The sequence below is a fragment of the Sander lucioperca genome, chromosome 8 (assembly GCF_008315115.2).
Source record: "Sander lucioperca isolate FBNREF2018 chromosome 8, SLUC_FBN_1.2, whole genome shotgun sequence".
Lineage (NCBI taxonomy): Eukaryota > Metazoa > Chordata > Actinopteri > Perciformes > Percidae > Sander > Sander lucioperca.
The window spans coordinates 12981792-12999429 of NC_050180.1; the positions used below are offsets into that span (position 1 = coordinate 12981792).

Here is a 17638-nt window from a genome sequence, read left to right on the forward strand (position 1 = left end):
TGTGTGTGTGTGTCCTACCAAAGCAGAGAATTAGCTCCACACATAGGCTATATTTGGAATATCCATTGAAATATTCACATTTTACATGAAAAAAGTTACTCTCAGATGTGTCCAGTTTTGGACATTGCATAGCATTACAGATGTGCTGGGGTACATTTTCACATAATTTATATACAAGTGGACACCTGAGTATTACCCCCATATTGCAATACACCCAAAACATGCTTTTAGGGATATTGTAGTCAAACATAGTGATTGTGATGTCATAATGCAGCAACAAAGTAATCTGTATTTTCTGTCTATAAAAAACTACTAATCTATTAAAGGTTAAGGCTGGTGATAGTCTGTATTTTTTAATCAATAAATCCCATTAAAGACCTAAACCACAGCCTGATAAATCTTCTTTCTCCAAAAACACATCAATGAGCACCATGTTGTTAGGAATTGATTAGCTAGTAGTACACAGGTCATATACTGTACATACTACAGGTAGCTACAGTGCATGTAAATACGTAAGTCAAGGTGTATTCATTTACTACAAATTGTTTTAAGATTGACTTGAAAAATTTAAAATTGATTCTTTAACCCCCAGGCCGCCAACACACATCCTATACACATGTTAAAGATTGACGTTTTCAGTAGAAATAAATGGGCTTAAGAATGTTGGAAAGTATTTGTTTAATATTATACAGCTTTGGTCTTTTCATGTCATTTGCTGTCAAATGTTGTTGTTTTTTTTTTGTTTTTTTGGGGGGAGGGGGGTCTCGCCCAGGGTGTAATTTAATGTAGAACTGCCACTGAGTTCAATCAGCCCAGGGTTTCCCAATCCAGCGACACGTGCGTTCACATAAAAGAGGCGGTGTTTGCACAGCATGACCATTCGCAAATATCTACCAGAGCCACATATTTTACATAAGAAGAGCAAACTATAATTCTACATAAATATGAAGAACACAGACATGGTTTTACAGGCAAAACGCAATACAGTCGCTTCTTCCTAAAACAGGAAGGAAAGCTGGCAAAAAATAGCTGACGCTGTAAATGCGTAAATCACAACGCTTATCAATATCACTTCCCCATCAGTCAGGCACAAGATCTGACTATAATTACACTTGTGCTTTCCATAAAATGTCGTTGCTTTAGCCTATTATTTCAGTTGCAACATTGGCAGTGGTAAACGATCGTGAGAGCAAATAAAAAGTATAAGGTAGTTGATTTGAATAGGGCTGTTCTGTATTAAAGAACTGCCTGATTTGTTGAAATATAAAAGGGTGAGGCTATTTGCACCCCTGGTACAATTAGCAGTGTATGCTATTCATACCCTGGTGAAATTAGAAGTGCTATTCATACCCTGGTGCAATTAGAAATGAATGCTATTCGTACCCCGCCGGTGCACACAGCAATGTGTTCTATTAATACCCCGTCTGGTACAAATATCAATGTATGCTATTTGCACCCCTGTACATTTACAGTACCTTGGCATATATTTACACACAGTTATCCATACTACTCATGTATTACACCTTTTTGGAATATTATCGCCCTGACATTCTTACCTTAACCATAACCAATCCCACTCCTCTTACCTAAACCTAACCAACCCAAACCAGAGCAGGCATATTCATGAGTCTTCCCCTACCACCCTGCAAAAAAAATTTTGCGTTCGCGGGCCCTAACTTGCGCAATTGCATGCAAATGATCCAATCCAAAATGAAAAAAATAAGCGCCTCACAGGGGAATCAAACTCCAGACTCCCAGACCAAAGGCCAGTGTTCTAACCACTCACCTAGCAGCCTAGCAAAAAAGCAGCATGAATTAAGAACCGAGCATGGCTCTTAAAACATTCATCACTGTGGCTGATTAGGTACATTATATGCAATTGCTTATAGCAGCACACTGGTTTCAGTTGTAGTGAAAAATGAATGTAACATTTTTTGTATGCAGTAGAATTCCTTTATTTCTTAGACCATTGTGGTTCAAAAAGCAAAGCAAGAAATAAACCTTTTTAATTTGCAAGCTCCCGACATACCCATTCCAGTAAACAGCAAGTCTTGTTAAAAGACAAACAACAGTATTTGATGAACAGAGAAAATTGATTTTGGTGAGGATTGCACACTGCCATTTAGTGGTGTAAACAAAGTGCTGGGCTCTACAGAGGGGATGATATGCTGTGAAATGGAAAACTATCCATAGCAGAGGCAACCTGACAAGCATGACAAGATCTTCAACATGTCACCACACTCCACCAAGATCAAACCATTAACAACATAATAAATGACAGCAAAGCAAATATTTGAATGTGGTTGATCAGATCGGATAAAGGCTGTTAAGGGTTTTTATATAAGAGATTAGTAAAGGGAATTCATGCCAATAACATGTCAATCAGCCATTTAACACAGGTCAAATACTGCTGCTGCAACGTCGAGTATAAGCATGTTGCCCACTCCTCAATCAGTAGTGTCACAACAGGTGTTTTCAATCAGCTTTCAAAGGCAAAACACCTGCAGTGATAACGCTGATTAGGGTGCAGGTAAAAGTTCCCACAGAGTGCAACAGCAGTGTTCTATGAGATAAGCTTTAAATCACCCTATATACAGTATACTCATGGAGTTTATTACTCATGAGTAATAGAACATTTAATATTTGCATACAACAAATACACATACTATTTAAATATGTTTTGCACATGTCTCATTTACTAAAATGCTTGCAGATACTTCACAATATTCCCATAACATTACACCATTTCAAAGCATGTTTGTATTGTGATTCCCTTCTATGCAGAATGCCATTGTTTTAGTACAGTAAATACACAACAATGAGCAACTCCCTGTCTTTAACATATAAATTGTACTTTTATCATGTTTTCCCAAACTGCAAATATCATTGTTGTTGCATTGAATGACTTAAAGGCCCTGCACACCTATACAAAAGTTTTCACTTACTTGACCTCTGCTCAGGTTTAAGCTGGGTGGAGGGAGCTATGTTGAGAAGGTGGAACAAAGCTAAGAAGAGAATTCGGGACATGTTAATCAAGCTCAGTGTATGCACGACCTCACAGTCCTCACAGTCTGTCAAATTAGGCCAGTGAAAACACCTGTGTGGGTGTACCCAGGGTGTGTAGGGTCCATATACTTGCTTTGAACTACGAATGTGTCTGCAAGATGCAATATGCATATGAAGGGTAGGGGCAGTATGGTGATGTGATAGGGTCAGGGGTCAGTAGACACGTAATCGCCAACAATAGCAAAGAGTTTTGAAGACAAGTTAAAAGCCCTGTCATTACCCGATTCGTACCGGAAACCCTGTTTGTTCAGGTTCTATCCCCTGACCAATGGTCTATCCTGTCCTAAACCATTTAGGGTCAATGCCTAAGATCAACCATTTTCACACATGGGTAGAACAAATCTGGTTTCCGGTACGGATCGTCAGACCGTATTTGTACGGTGTCATTGCTGCTGCACAGTGACAATGCTCCGGAAGTTCTAAATGGTCTGAGATCATTGGTGAACCCTCTAGTGGAGTCCTCCAGTAACACGCGTAGCACATACACAAGTATGTTAACAATTCTGTTCCCGACCCAGCCGGTAAAAAGCAAGTATATATTATTTGTTTCAGGCAGAATCCTTTGACAGTAGTATAGCAGTCTGTAACCTAATGTATGTTTTGCATAAAATATACTGCATATGTAAGTAAGCACATAACATGTGTAGTAAATTGGCTAAGATATGAAACACTACCAGCACGGTCCATTTAATACCAAAGCTAATTCATATAAATGACATTCCAAAATCAAACAGCTTTCACTGAGGCATATTTGCTTCACTCTTCATGACTTTGATAGGAGTTATTTTCCTCAAGTGTAAAGTATGAAGTGGTTCTCGCTCACCAGGTGGCCATAAAGCTCACATACAGAACAACTCAACAATCATTATCTTAATACAGGATTGCCTCTGAAGAAGCCGAGCCCTGAATAACAGTCTCCAGCCTGGAGTCACCTCAAACTCTCTAGAGGACCTTTGTGGAAAGACTTTTTATTACATGCAGCAGCATGTGCTCCACTTAAAGTAGTGATTGAGATAACTTTTACAGCCCTAACTTAGCTTACCAGTACATGCATAACTGTGTACATATATGGAAGACAAATCTGATGAATCTATCAATGTTAAAAATAGGATTTGCATTGTGTTTTTTTGATGTAGTGTTTTTAGAATAAACCCCAATGCATGCATAATTAAACTGATTGTGAAAATATATAATGTTGTTGGTCCTGTGTATTAAGAATTCACATCCACACATGGTCAAAAGCACACACTGTGGCTTGCGGGTCAAAGGTGCAGAGTTAAAATTTTTGTGGCTGATTTTCCTTGACAGCACACTCCTGGTGCATATCTCCTACATCTACAGCAGTAATGGTGATCTTATTGCTCTGAGGGTGGTGCCAGTGAGAGCAAAAGCTCAGCCATCCACATAAATCAATGGGAAAAGTTGCACTATTTTCATGATGATTTCATAGCCAGATCCTTTTGAGTTTTGCAATCTGTAAATGTATACAGCCCGACCAACAGTTTCCTTCTACTGTATGTGTTGCTGACTAGGTTCAAACTTTCAAAGACCCAGCAGTGTCTCAGTGAGATGCATTTGACCAACAAAAATGACATTCATGTGGTGCTTTGATCTGACTCATATATTTCCCAAGGATGGATTGCTTTCTTGATTTTTCATGCCTGAATCTTTGTCAGGAAAAAACAATCCGAACAATGTTAGAAGTGTGGAACAAAGGCACTGTCTCCTGATTTACTGGGTGTAAGCAATCTTCTGCTCGGGGAAATTCAACAAGGGCTCAAGAAATCAGGTTAGTAAATGAGATCTGTGAATGTTCATTATAATAAATGTAACCTGCTGCCGACTTCACAGGGGAGCAAAATGGGGAAAAAAGATTAATACAAGTAAATATTATGGAAAGAGATCTATTGATGGGAAAACGGGCTTGTTCAAACTTGGCAGTGAGTGAGTAGAGCTTTGTTAATAACTGTCTGCAATCCCAGTTGGGTTGATGTGAGGGATTATCTGATGTGTTGCTGTGAGAGGAGGCACACAGCCGAGAAGCAAAAAGTGATTGGTTTTTATTATTTATCTCCTAACAGCTGACACCTCGCCCCATTTTCTCTGTGAAATCCCCAAGCTTTTGTGGCCGGGTTAGCTCAGTTGGTAGAGCAAGCGCAAATATGTAGAGGTTCACTCCTCGACGCGGTGGCTGTGGGTTCAGCTCCGACCTGCGGACATTTGCTGTATGTCATTCCCCCTCTCTCCCATTGCATGTCTTCATCTGTCCTTTGAAAGTAAAGTCCTCAAATGCCCCAAAAAGAAATCCCCCAATATTTTGAGGTCTGTGTTCAGAGTTCACGTGCATCAAACTACACTAAAACATCTTTGTGTAATGTTGAGTTTTGTCCCCAGCCTACAGTGTATATTGTAGCTGAGTGGGAAAAACAATGTGTTTACTAGTTTTTCTTTTTCATGGTCATGATCTCTGGATCTCAACATGAATTGGGTGCAAAAGTTGAGACAGACACTTGCAGACACTTCATGCCCCTGCACAATTTAGTTACCTTAGTAACCATGTAAACCCAACATTGAATTGTCCTCAACAAGCCACCATACGCAGAAGGAACCTGAAATTATTTTTGGCAAAGTCAAAAGCAATAGGCTCCATTGAGAAACAAGTGTGATAGTAAAGTGAGAGTCATTCATCCCTGAGCACCTAACGAGGCACTTTCCTTTGTCATCTGAGTTATTATCAATGTTTCCATTCTGAGTTGCGCCGCTCTGTGGTAGACAACGACTGCCATTGTGGCACTGAGGTCCCAGACCAGTCAATATGAAAGACTAAAGTACAATAGAAAGCAGACATCAGTTCAATCATTCAATCTGTGGCAGAGAAAAACACAGAGTGAGGCTGTTATGTAGCAGCTGTCTAGGAGAACAGGGAGTAGCATTGCTCTTATTGAACTGAGAGAACAATAAAATATAACCTGGGGGGCAGATCCCGCTGTGTCCCGCACAATCAATGAGACTATTTTAAACCTCACTGATGCCGCGTGTGTGCACATGGAGCTACGGAGGAACAAACGCACGCACACGCACACGCACACGCACACACACACACACACACACACACACACACACACATACACACACACTGTGAACTGAAGGCAATGCCCTGTATATACAATGACACAGACACACTGTACCCATGGCACATGCAGATGTGTGGTCATGAGAGCCCACTCAACATAAAGTGCAGATGTGTACACCTGCAGATGCACACACTCACCAAATTAATTAATCTTTGGCAGCTCAGAACCTTTTACTTTGTGTCTAAAATGTCCTGCAACACCCACGGCACAAAACATGTGAGTTTGCACTCACACACTGAAAATTCTCACTCTGTCACCCACTTAATGATTGCTGCTCTATTTTCTACCATGTCTGTGGATGTGTGTGTGTGTGTGTGTGTGTGTGTGTGTGTGTGTGTGTAATGCAGAATGTGTAATTAAAGCAGCCTCAGGGTTGTCACATCAGCAGCTGATTTCCATAAAAACTATGGATAACTGTGTTTCAATTTATTATTTGATCCAGTGTTTGGGTAAAAACTGAGCTGAGGCAAACCATTGAACTCTACTGGTAATTAATAAACTTGAAATCTTAATCTGAATTCTGGTATAGCGTATTTATGTGCAAACAACACTTTTTTAGATTATTGAGAGTAATATATTTTATATAATAAATAAAAGAAAGAGGAATGCTCCAGAGAAAGTCAAAACAATGCGCACACATGCATTAATGTCAGTTAGTGCAGGACCTTAATTCTCGGTTTGCTGTTATCAGTTTTTCGGTTTGACAATACTTTTGTGAAGTCTGTCTGTTAGGCTACTTTTGTGGTTCTTACAGTGAATGAGGGATTAAGTGGAAAAGCATTGCAAGAGTAAATGCATTGTCAGTATTTAAGATGAGAAGTTCCGGTATTTTAGGAGTGAATCATTAGACTCACCTTGGTTGCAGTGGCTGAAGCGAGTGACGACAATTCCAAGAAAGAGTGAAACAAGGAAAAATCTGTTTCCAAAACTCATGTCTGCTGCAACATTTATCACCGGCTTTATACGAGGTAGCCTACTTCTAGCCGAGAGGTAACTTGGTCAGAGAAAAGAGCGGCTGGATTCTCCACAAGCACCGATCCAATGGTCCTTACATTCGGGCCCGGTTGAAGAGAACTGCCGGGTGACGGAACAAAAGGAGATCCATGCCTTACCTGGAGGCAGCAGCGGCGATGGCGCGGAACGGGGAGGTTTTAGATAAAGTGGCGAAAATATCTAAAGTGAAATCAAAATATTTGGACAGATGAGAAACACCTAGCTCTAACAACTTTGCAGATTTCATGGACTTCGGTCGCCGGTATTGCCTTGTTTTAAAGATACTCTACATTAAATGTCCTTTTCAAGTGCGTCTCCGTAGCGCACAGAGTCGTGACAGACTTTAGAAATCCTGTTGGCACAGCAATGTGCCAGCTCCCTGTCTCCAACCCGGTCCGCCGCAGCAGCGAGATGAACAGAGTGAACAGAGAAATTATGGGATGCAGCGGAGGAGCATCTGAAGCGGCGGCTACAGTGGGAGACTGTGCGCATCTGTGCAGGATGCTCGGCACTAGAGGGGGTTAGCTGATAAGGCAGCGGCGTGTGTGTGTGTGTGTGTGTGTGTGTGTGTGTGTGTGTGTGTGTGTGTGTGTGTGTGTGTGCGTGTGTGTGTGTGTGTGTGTGTGTGTGTGCGTGCGTACGTGCGTGTGCGCGCGCGCGTGTGTGTGTTATCTCATTGGTTCAAGTGCAGGGCTTTCCAAATTTTTCCACAAGGGCCTCAGAATGGTAAAATAGAAATCATTTGACCTGACGAACCCCATCTGAGAGTAGATTCTGTTAGTAGCCTACTAGGCTATATGTGATGTCAAATGTTTCTTGGGTTGTGAAAGTCGCAGATTATTACAGACAGTAACTATTCAACCAACAGTGCTTGTTGCTCTCTTCACGACAACACAGACACAGGTTGGTTCTTTGAAACGGGCGTTTATCGCTTTGCTCTTCTCTCCTAATGCATCCACGTCACGCTGTGAAAACTATATGTGAATGAACATAGTAAGCACTTCAAATAAATTATACATTACTGAAGCAAATACAAATAGAAATTGTGCTTAGCGCGAATATACATAAAGCTTCACATGTAAGATAAAATACCTCGTTGGCTGCTTGTCCTGAAAAGAGGTTCTTTTATCCTTTTGAAAATCCTTTACTGTTCGCCTTGGCCACGGTAGATTTACCTTGGTCCATTAACAAATACTGCAGCAGTGGAAACCACAACAGAGAACGTTAGTTCCGAGAGGAAGAGAAAACACAATGGACTGAAACTATTAGATCACATTTATTTTAACCTTTACATTAAACACATTTCCTATTAATTTACTGTATGAAATTAACTATAAATTTACTATGAATTTTACATTAATTATGCATCATAAACACAGCACATATTTAACAGTGCTGATGTAGAATAGCCATCGTTCAGCATGTCTATACAACAAACTTTGTCTCAGAGGAAGTGTAGCTACATAAACACCCATTTGCAGTGCAACAGTAAGCTGCTCTGGCTGCCAAGCGGCCAATGTCAGCCAAGATTAGGGAAGGTCTTCTTCTCATCTTCATGGACGTCTCATTGAGTGAGTAAGCAAACCCTCCCCAACCTGACCGGGTTAAACAAAGCAACCCTGGCGCTGCTGTGATGAGACCCAGTCAATCAGGACATAGGAACAGCTCGCTGTCAGCACAGAGGAGGTAAATACATCAACATCACAATCTGTCACCACCACTTAGCTTCCAGCCAATCACCAAACAATGCAGAGAAGTTGCCAACTGACTACTGACTTTGTGTGGCGCAACGTGCAAACACATTGGAGGACGGAGGGTTGTAGAGTAGAATATATTGACCACAGTGGCCTGTTTGTGTCTATTGTAGCTGGAGGGAGCTACTCTACAGAAATGGATCAAGCTATTAACGTCACCAGGCAGATATATTGCAGCTATAAAAAGATGGATAAATGTTGTGGTGCCTCTCAGCAAAAGAGGAGGTTATAGAAATTTTAGACTGGTGGCAACAGTGTGTGTACTGTAGATTTGTCATTGATGGGGACACAGAATTAAATATTCTAAGCACTTTCACACTTGCCACTACTTTATGCACTTATACCTAAACAGCAATCTATTATATGTCAGCAAATGTTTGGCTGAAATTCTTTATAACCACTATATTTTGTCTATGAGATAGTGTGTACATCAACTTCTTCTTTTACTCCTACCTTGGCTTCTATTATTTCCAATATTTATACATAAGCTACTACTACTGTACTTTTTATGCTATAACTACTAATACCACTACTTAAAATGCAAAACAGAACATATTGCTGATAACTTAAATCATCTCTCATCCCTGAAGAGGGTGATAACTGAGAATGATGATCAAAGAGGGCAAACTGTCGCCACCCCCCTACAATGATTTGGTTTCCTTTGCTGTAATGTTGGTCAATGAGGTGTGACTGTAGTGTATAGGGGGCCTAACTGTGAGCTATGATTCCCTGTGTCCAAAGAGAACACGCTCCGTCCATCTGTACTCATCACAAGCAAAGAGCTGGAACGAGACCACATCAGCACAACTGACAGAGACAATGAGACTTTATAACACTAATAGCTTCACTAATGTCCTGTTCACAATGAAGTGCCAGCCCATACAGAATGGCCACCCACGTGGATTGAATCCAAACTGTTAAAAAGGGCTAAAGGAAAATTTCACCCCAAAGACCTTTAACACTATTAATACTTACTGAGGTGTTTGTATTCCCTAAGGAACAGGCCATCGACCAAAGCCCTCCATCCTCTTTGTTTTTTTGTTTTTTTAAATTTCAGTTTGGTAGCATGCTGATTTGGGCTCAAAGTACCACTTCAGTACAGACCCAAAGACAATAGACTCTTAGTCCTGTTATGGTTCCTATATGAGTACAACATAGATGACATGACTTCACATTAAGTTGCATAGTACTTATAATTGCAGTGTCTGTGTCACTTTCTTGGTATAGTCTAAACAAACTTAATTGTCAAAAAGAAGCAGAAATATCAATTTCTCTGCTCACATTAGCCTTAATAGACCCGAAGGCACTGACTAACAAGACACGTGTTTTGAGAAAGTGGCCTTTCACTCTAATCTTTCCTGATCTCTCAATAACAATTCCTCTTTCTACCTAAACACAGCTGGATAGAACAAATTCAGACATGCTACCTGGGGTTGCTGACAGTCATATAGTTGATGTAAATTAGAAAAGTACATGTTTGAGGTAGAAGCTTACATCCTATGGGTCCTAGTGGGCATCATGTTAAAAACATTTAAGTAAGTAAGTCTTAAAGATTTAATTTCAACATTAAATACAAACGATGACTAGTTGTTAGTAATACACAGAACCATACAAAAATGCAGTGCTGTCCACTATAACTCTGATGGAGAAAGTGATAATAAAAAATGTGATTGCGGTGAAGCAAGACTGTATCTCAACAGGGTCGGGGGTGTCTTTCTGTAAAATATGCAATTAAACCATAGACTGTTAATATTAATGGACAGAGCATGTGTGACGTCACCCATTGGTTTGTCCAGAGCTGCTCTGAGTTTGTCGTTACGGGCACTGCCATCTTGGTTGCATTAAATACGGATGTGATGATTTTTAGACGAGAAGGTGGATATAGGGAGGAGCGAAGGAGGTGACTTATTAAGATAGGACAATAATGCACAATAATCAGGGCTTGGTCCATTGTGTAAATACTTTTATTTGAAGTTGCTGGCAGGTTGAAAACGTGCCACAACAAACAGTAACATTACAATATGTTAACCTGAACTATAGCATGTCATTGACAGTTTTATTAAATAAATATATATTAAAACGGCACCACAAACACCAAAACGAAATGCTTAACAAACGTTGTTAGCTTTATGTTGGTTAATTTGCACTAACGTTATATAACAAGCTTTGATATGGAGCTAACGGTACCATTACATTAGCATTGATAACCCAACACCACCACATTAACAGGTGAAAACCAGCCCCGGTGGGACCTTTATGCATACATAGACTCTTAATACATTTTAATAATCTATTTCTACAGTCTGTTTGTATAGCAAAAGTTTTTAGTTAGCTCGCTAGCTTGGTTAGCAAGGTGCAACTGTAATTCCCTCTAACGAAAAACTAAATGTAACATTACTTACCAGAAAACTATAAAGCCGACTCCTTGAGTGTCTTGTAGTTCAACCGAACGCCGAATAAGCCATTTTTAGGGGACCAACATTTTTGAATTAACTAGTGAAAATAGCGTAAGATGGTCAAACAAGAACACAGACACAACCAGCCTCTGTCATGATTGACACGTCGCGAACTGCCAATCACAAAGTAGCCACGCCCCAAAACATACTCTGCTTTATCGTCTATTTTAAAATCAATCAGACAATAATTCAAAAAATGAACATCATTCTCTATTGAAAAAGATGTAAAACTAGCGATTAAGACCATAAACTCTTCATGATAATATTTACTGAGGTAATAAATCAAGTAAGAAGCGAGTCATTTCACCATAGACTTCTATAGAAACCGACCTCCTTTTTGCAACCACACGTGCTGCCCCCTGCTGGAATTGAGATAGAATGTAGGTTTAAGGGACTTCCGCATTTGACTCACTTCGCCGAAACGGATGCTCTGTCCATTAATTTTACAGTCAATGAATGAAACCTCCATTATACTGAACAGAGCTGCTCTCACACATCATTTGATCTGTAAGGGTTTTAATGAAGAGTTTTAGTTTTTCAAGTGAGGTTTTAAGCTCAGACCACTTGCATACAATATGATGAAAGATTATTATGGAATGTTTGACCAACATCACCAAAAATAAAGTGCCTACCACAACTTTAAAGGGGTACAGACAAAAATACAGTTCTGGGGGAATCTTATAAACATGTTATAGTCTGAAAGAAAAATTGTCAAATTTAAATATAGTGAATAACTCCTCTGAATAACAGTATTAGTATTCAGCCGCCAAAGCCCAATTTAGTCTGACTCTCCAGTTCAAGCCAAGCAAAGACACAGTAATTAAAATGACTGGGAAGTGGTACTGTCTGAGGACTGATACAGCAGTTACACAGTGTTGTTCAGGTTTGGCAAAATAAAAATAGACCCCTGAACCTCTTTGTTAATTACCCACTGCTCTAGTTTACCAATTAAAGAAAATAAACACTACAACATTGAGTCTGTTTTACTGATTAGATGTGTGAATTATATACAATTTAAAGACATTCACTCAGCAATGATTTAGTGAAGTTTTAGCATTTGTGTTCCCATGGTAAGGGGTGTATTGCATCTCATCCGCCATAAACTTTTGAGACTCAAAGTATTTGCACTGCAACAGTAAACCCATTTTCCTATTATAGATCATTGCTTTGGGCCTGAGGGAACATTGGTTATCTATGGGAAGCTTTATTCTGTTGCCCAAGGCAAGGATGACATTGCATATTTTCCAACACAAAACGGTGACAGCGAAAAAAACAATTGCTCACAAACAAACCTTGATTACAGTGCTTCGAAATTGCCTGCAACAATTTAAAGTCTGCCTTGTCTTCTGATTTGTTTTTCTTTTTTTAAATCAAGCTCGGCTTTTGATTTAAATGATACGCTGGTATGAAGCTGTCTGGCCTGAGGGTGGAGCACAGTGGAGAGCATTAACTGACTCTGTCAGGGACTTCTTCCACCCAGTGTTAAACCAAGGATTGAATTTGTATTGCCACAATTGCAATAAGGCAAACAAGACAGACAAAAGCCCCATAACTATTTGGGTAGTCTCACTTTGCCAGACCATCCATATGCTGCAGAGCGGAGGAGGGTCTGGCTAGTCCACATAGCATTTCGGGATGGGAGAAAAATGTGCTCTGGTTTATTGGCATTTCTTTAAACCAATCACAATCATCATGGGCAGCGCTAAGCTCCGCACGGAGCCGCTATAAAATAGTCATGCGAGAGAAAACTCAGATTGGACGGATAGTCTAGCTAGCTGTCTCAATTTACCCTGCAGAGATCTGAGGAGCAGTCAACCTTAGTCCTCATGAATCCACCGGAGTTTAAAATTCCACGAAAATACATGCATCCGGCGGAATTTCCTGCGGTCCTGGAAGTGGTCCTGGGTAATAATGAAACATAGAAGTGTCCCGTAGGCAGAAACCTAGTCTATCCTAGTTAATCCTGCAATAACTGATTTACTGTATCATCACAACACTGACCTATCCTCACCTCTTAAGTTGACTTGCTAATAAACAGTTACTGATTAAACATCTAGTAGTTATGGAATACCATTATGATTCCTTTGGAGTCTGGCCACCTGATGAATGCAAGACAGTGTTCACACTCCTTTTAGCTCTGTTTGTGGTCTCTCCCAACTCCTGAGGGAAAAACCTGGCTCTTTAGCTGCTAAATGCTCCACTATGTTCACCAGCTATTTGCTAACTGTTGTTGTTGCTGTTTGGTGGGTACAATGGGGTTTTTAGAGCTTTTTGTAAACTTAAAATAGTTGCCTGCTGCGGCCAGGAAACAGTAAGAGTAAACCAAAACAGTAAAATTATGGGCCGAACAATTAAACAATGAGCTGAAACTCAATACAAAGCTCTATAAAGCTGAGGGGAGCTGCAGAGTTTGGGGGAAATTCTCTGTAGGTTCATCACTATGATGGACCACTTCCACATTGTCACATTGTTTTCACATTGTCATTTAATACATTGTTAATATAAAAAATATGATTATAGGCATGTATTGGTGAACTTTAAAGGTGGAGCTTGTATGATACAAATTCCAGAAGGGACAGTGAAAGCTAGGACTACCACCTTGTGCACCACTGTGTGTGAGAGAGACGGATTGCTGACTTGGCTTGTATCAATGTGCAACAATGTGTATGTGTCAGAAATCTGTGAAAAAAAGACAAAATGCCTTCAGTACAGCATTAAGGTGTAAGCTGTCTCAGCTAATTTCATCTATAGCTTTAGGCAAGTCTGTAAAACCTGCCAGCATCCCAGATTGACTGAACATGAAGGCCTGTTTTCATTAAGCCATTCCTAGTGAGATGTTATATGAAAATATTGTCTTAAGTAGCATTGTCCACATACTTTATTTATTATGCGCACACACAGCTCAAACAGTATTTTTTCTTTTTTTTTTCAATTTACATTTTGATATACTTTAATTAAAGAATATTAATTTGAAGACATGTCTAAATTCATTGCGCATTAGCCTTTTGTATGTAAGTAGGTTTGTTTCTAACGGAAGAATAGGAATATCAAGACCGGGAAATGTGATGAAAAGAAAAGGGTCCTCTTTACAGAAACTCCAAGTTCATTATTCATTGAATTCTGTGTAATGTTACAGTCTAGGTGACACCAATTGACAAGTGACTTGCTCAATTCCTGTGGCCCGACTATGACATGAATTCTTCTCAAATGAGTGTTTTCACAGTAATGAGTAAAGCATCTTGATTAATCCTTAATACTCATCTTACTTGTTAAAATAACTCCTTCTGTATGTTAAACTGTAAAGGGAAATGTATTTGCCTTATGTTTCTGTCTTTGTTAGGGCAATTTGTTCCAATAAAGAATAGAGATACAAGAGCACAAAATCTGCTACAGACCAATTTTTCCCCCCACAATGACTTGTACTGTCTATCTTACTACACACAGGCATGCACTCTCTCATACACTCTGGTGCTACACCTCTGAGGTTGCCCACCTCCCTGGCTGCCTAATGGGCCATAGGCTCTAATCTGGATGGCCACGGTGCTCAGGAGAATGAGCAGAGCAAATAGAGAGAGCAGCTCATCAGGCCTGCGAGTTGGTGTGTCGGTAGACCCCAGCTGTTAAAGAGACATCCGCCCATCGTTCAGAAATGAGGGAAGAGAACGGGATGCCTTCACAGTGCGGGGTAATTTCCAGGGACTGACAGCAGATAGCTTCTCATAAACCATTTTCTTCAACCTCCATAATGTCCCTTCAGCTATTCAAGACGCTTTGTTTCTCTTTTCTGTCTCCTGGCTTTATAAAGAGACAATTGTTAAATTTATTTATTATTACTAGATCTATTACTGGTTTATTTCCCCTTTACAATAATACTTTTTGCAGGGTAGAATTGGCAAAAATATTTGTATACTAAGAAAAAACAATTCCTTATGAATTCATACATAAGTGATTGACACCTTAATTTGTAAATGTATTTTACAGCTGTAATACAATTTTTTTTGTTGAATGGTATTCAGCGTCATGCAAGAAATGAAAACTCTTCTAATGTGTTTTCTACTCTCCAGACTTTAAATAAAAGGGATGGAACAACATGACAAACCCTTGAGTAAAGCATTGCACACTTGTTTGCATAATCTTCCATTATTCATGCACATTTTCTTTTATTAAAGGAGTTTTGAAAGGTGTCTGGAAACAAATCAATCTCTTTTCTCCATTATTTCAAAATGCGATGTTCTCTAGTAGAAACGCAGTATATTTTCTCAGCAGAGTGCCATCAACAAGCCGTCTTGCAGTGAATGCTTGTTATACAACAAAACAATGTAGGCTACTCAGCCAATCATGTTCACAGTACAAATACAAGATGAACTCCTACAGGAAAAGATGGCTTTGATAATAATCATGAAGTGCAGTAAACATCATTATCACCCTTTTTGTGTTTTAAGCGTTTCTGTTAGTTAGTTCAGACAGCTTCTGTAATTACAGTCAGCAGTATGCAAGGTGGCATTTAGTGACTTGACAGTTCCTGAAACCTGCCCCCACCCTACCCTCAACCCCAAAATTTCCATTAGTAATTGACAAATGGATGGATTAATGGTGTATAAAATGATCCATCAATCACAGGGGCTAAATGGGGTGAGAGAGCACCACTCTGTCAGACATGCATTTTTAGAGCCTGGTTCTTATGACCTCTGTGTAAATGGATACAGCAGTGGTTGTCTTTATTTGTCCTGCTCTAAAACAACTATTTCAGCTAAAAGAAGACACATTTCTCTGCTGTAATTAAATTGTGAGTATATTAAATTAGTACTACAAACAATACTGAGTACTGATGCAATTCACTTTTACTGAAACGGCAAATGCACTTGCAAGTCATTAAAATGATCCTCTACATATGTAGCACTCCCCTTCATTTTCATAGGTGAAAAAAGTACTTGTTTAAAATCCATAGACAAAATAAGAAAAACCAATCTATAAAGGTGTGAAATAGTAAGATTCCCCTTTGCTCTTTTACACTGACGGACAAGTTTATCTTCAAGTTGTGGCTACCACTAGGCTGCTAATCTTTTCTTCGTGACGGGCGAGAAAAAATTACTAAAATGGGCATACACTTTCTAGCTGTCATGGAGTGGCGAAATGCAGAATTGTTAACGTGGTAATCATGCTGAATCTATTATGGATTTCTATTGAGTGTGGGTGTAAAGGATTGGTCGAGTGGTGGAGGGAGAACACAGAAAACCTGTGCTAAGCCCACGGCTCCTGGGCAGCAAGCACTTGCTGCTCTGAACCAACTTCAAGAGCTTTCATCTCTGCTTTTTTGCCAGTAGTACAAAACTACTGTATATTGACCAAGATATATATATATATATATGTACATTCGACTGTAAAAAAAAGACGAGAATGTGCTGCCTGGATCATTAATTGGAACATTTACTTGTAAAAATCTTCTTCCTGACAACCCTGGCTACCGAAATCTGGTGCCACTGATATGTCTGCGCTTCTCTCTGGTGCTCTGAAGACGATACAGGCAACACAAACACCGCTGCACGTGACGCTAGTTACCACTATACTCGACAGCAGCTAACATTAGCCTACCGCTAGCTAGTTAACACTATACTCGACAGCAGCTAACGTTAGCCTACCGCTAGCTAGTAGCTGGATTAAACACGGTTAAAATGCTGACAGCTAACGCTAAACGGTGTAAAGTTTGACTGTGCTTTACTGTAGAGGATTCAACACCGGGATGCAACAGTCTGCAGCTGCCATCGGAAAAACAATGCAGACGGTGCGTTCAATGAAACTGGTAAACTACAGCCTCGTGGTGCATTTGAAGTTATTGTAAATGTCCATTTCCCATCTGGTGGTTGTTTTTGTCGTTCAACAGCAATTTACTAGTGAAATAAGTTATTGTTATTGTTATACATTATTTTTAAATCATTTAATTTTGACCATATGGCCTTAGCAATAAACAAGCCATTCTTTAATGTCACCGACTGTTGTTTAGTACCCTTTTTTTTTCTTTTCTTTTTTACTTTCTTAAAAAGTATCGGTTCAGGCACCGTTAATTATGTATGCGATTCATTTTGATTAATTAATCACATAGTATGTAATTAATTAGATTAAATTTTTTAATCGATTGACAGCCCTAATATATATATACAGATGGTTCAAAAGAGCCGCATTATCTGTTGGATGTGGCAAATTATAGAATTGTGGGCATTAGTGCGTATTGGGCAGT

The 17638-nt window shown here is 39.6% G+C and overlaps 1 protein-coding gene across 1 annotated transcript in view; it reads right to left on the bottom strand.

The window, feature by feature from the left end:
* The window catches only part of epha6 (eph receptor A6), a 188670-nt gene extending 180979 nt beyond the window's left edge, over positions 1–7691 (bottom strand). Inside the window, exon 1 of the mRNA XM_031281749.2 lies at positions 7055–7691. Coding sequence (XP_031137609.1) covers positions 7055–7133 — 79 coding nt within the window. The 5' untranslated portion in view covers positions 7134–7691. The remainder of the gene's footprint in view (positions 1–7054) is intronic.
* Positions 7692–17638: the final 9947 nt, after the last annotated feature.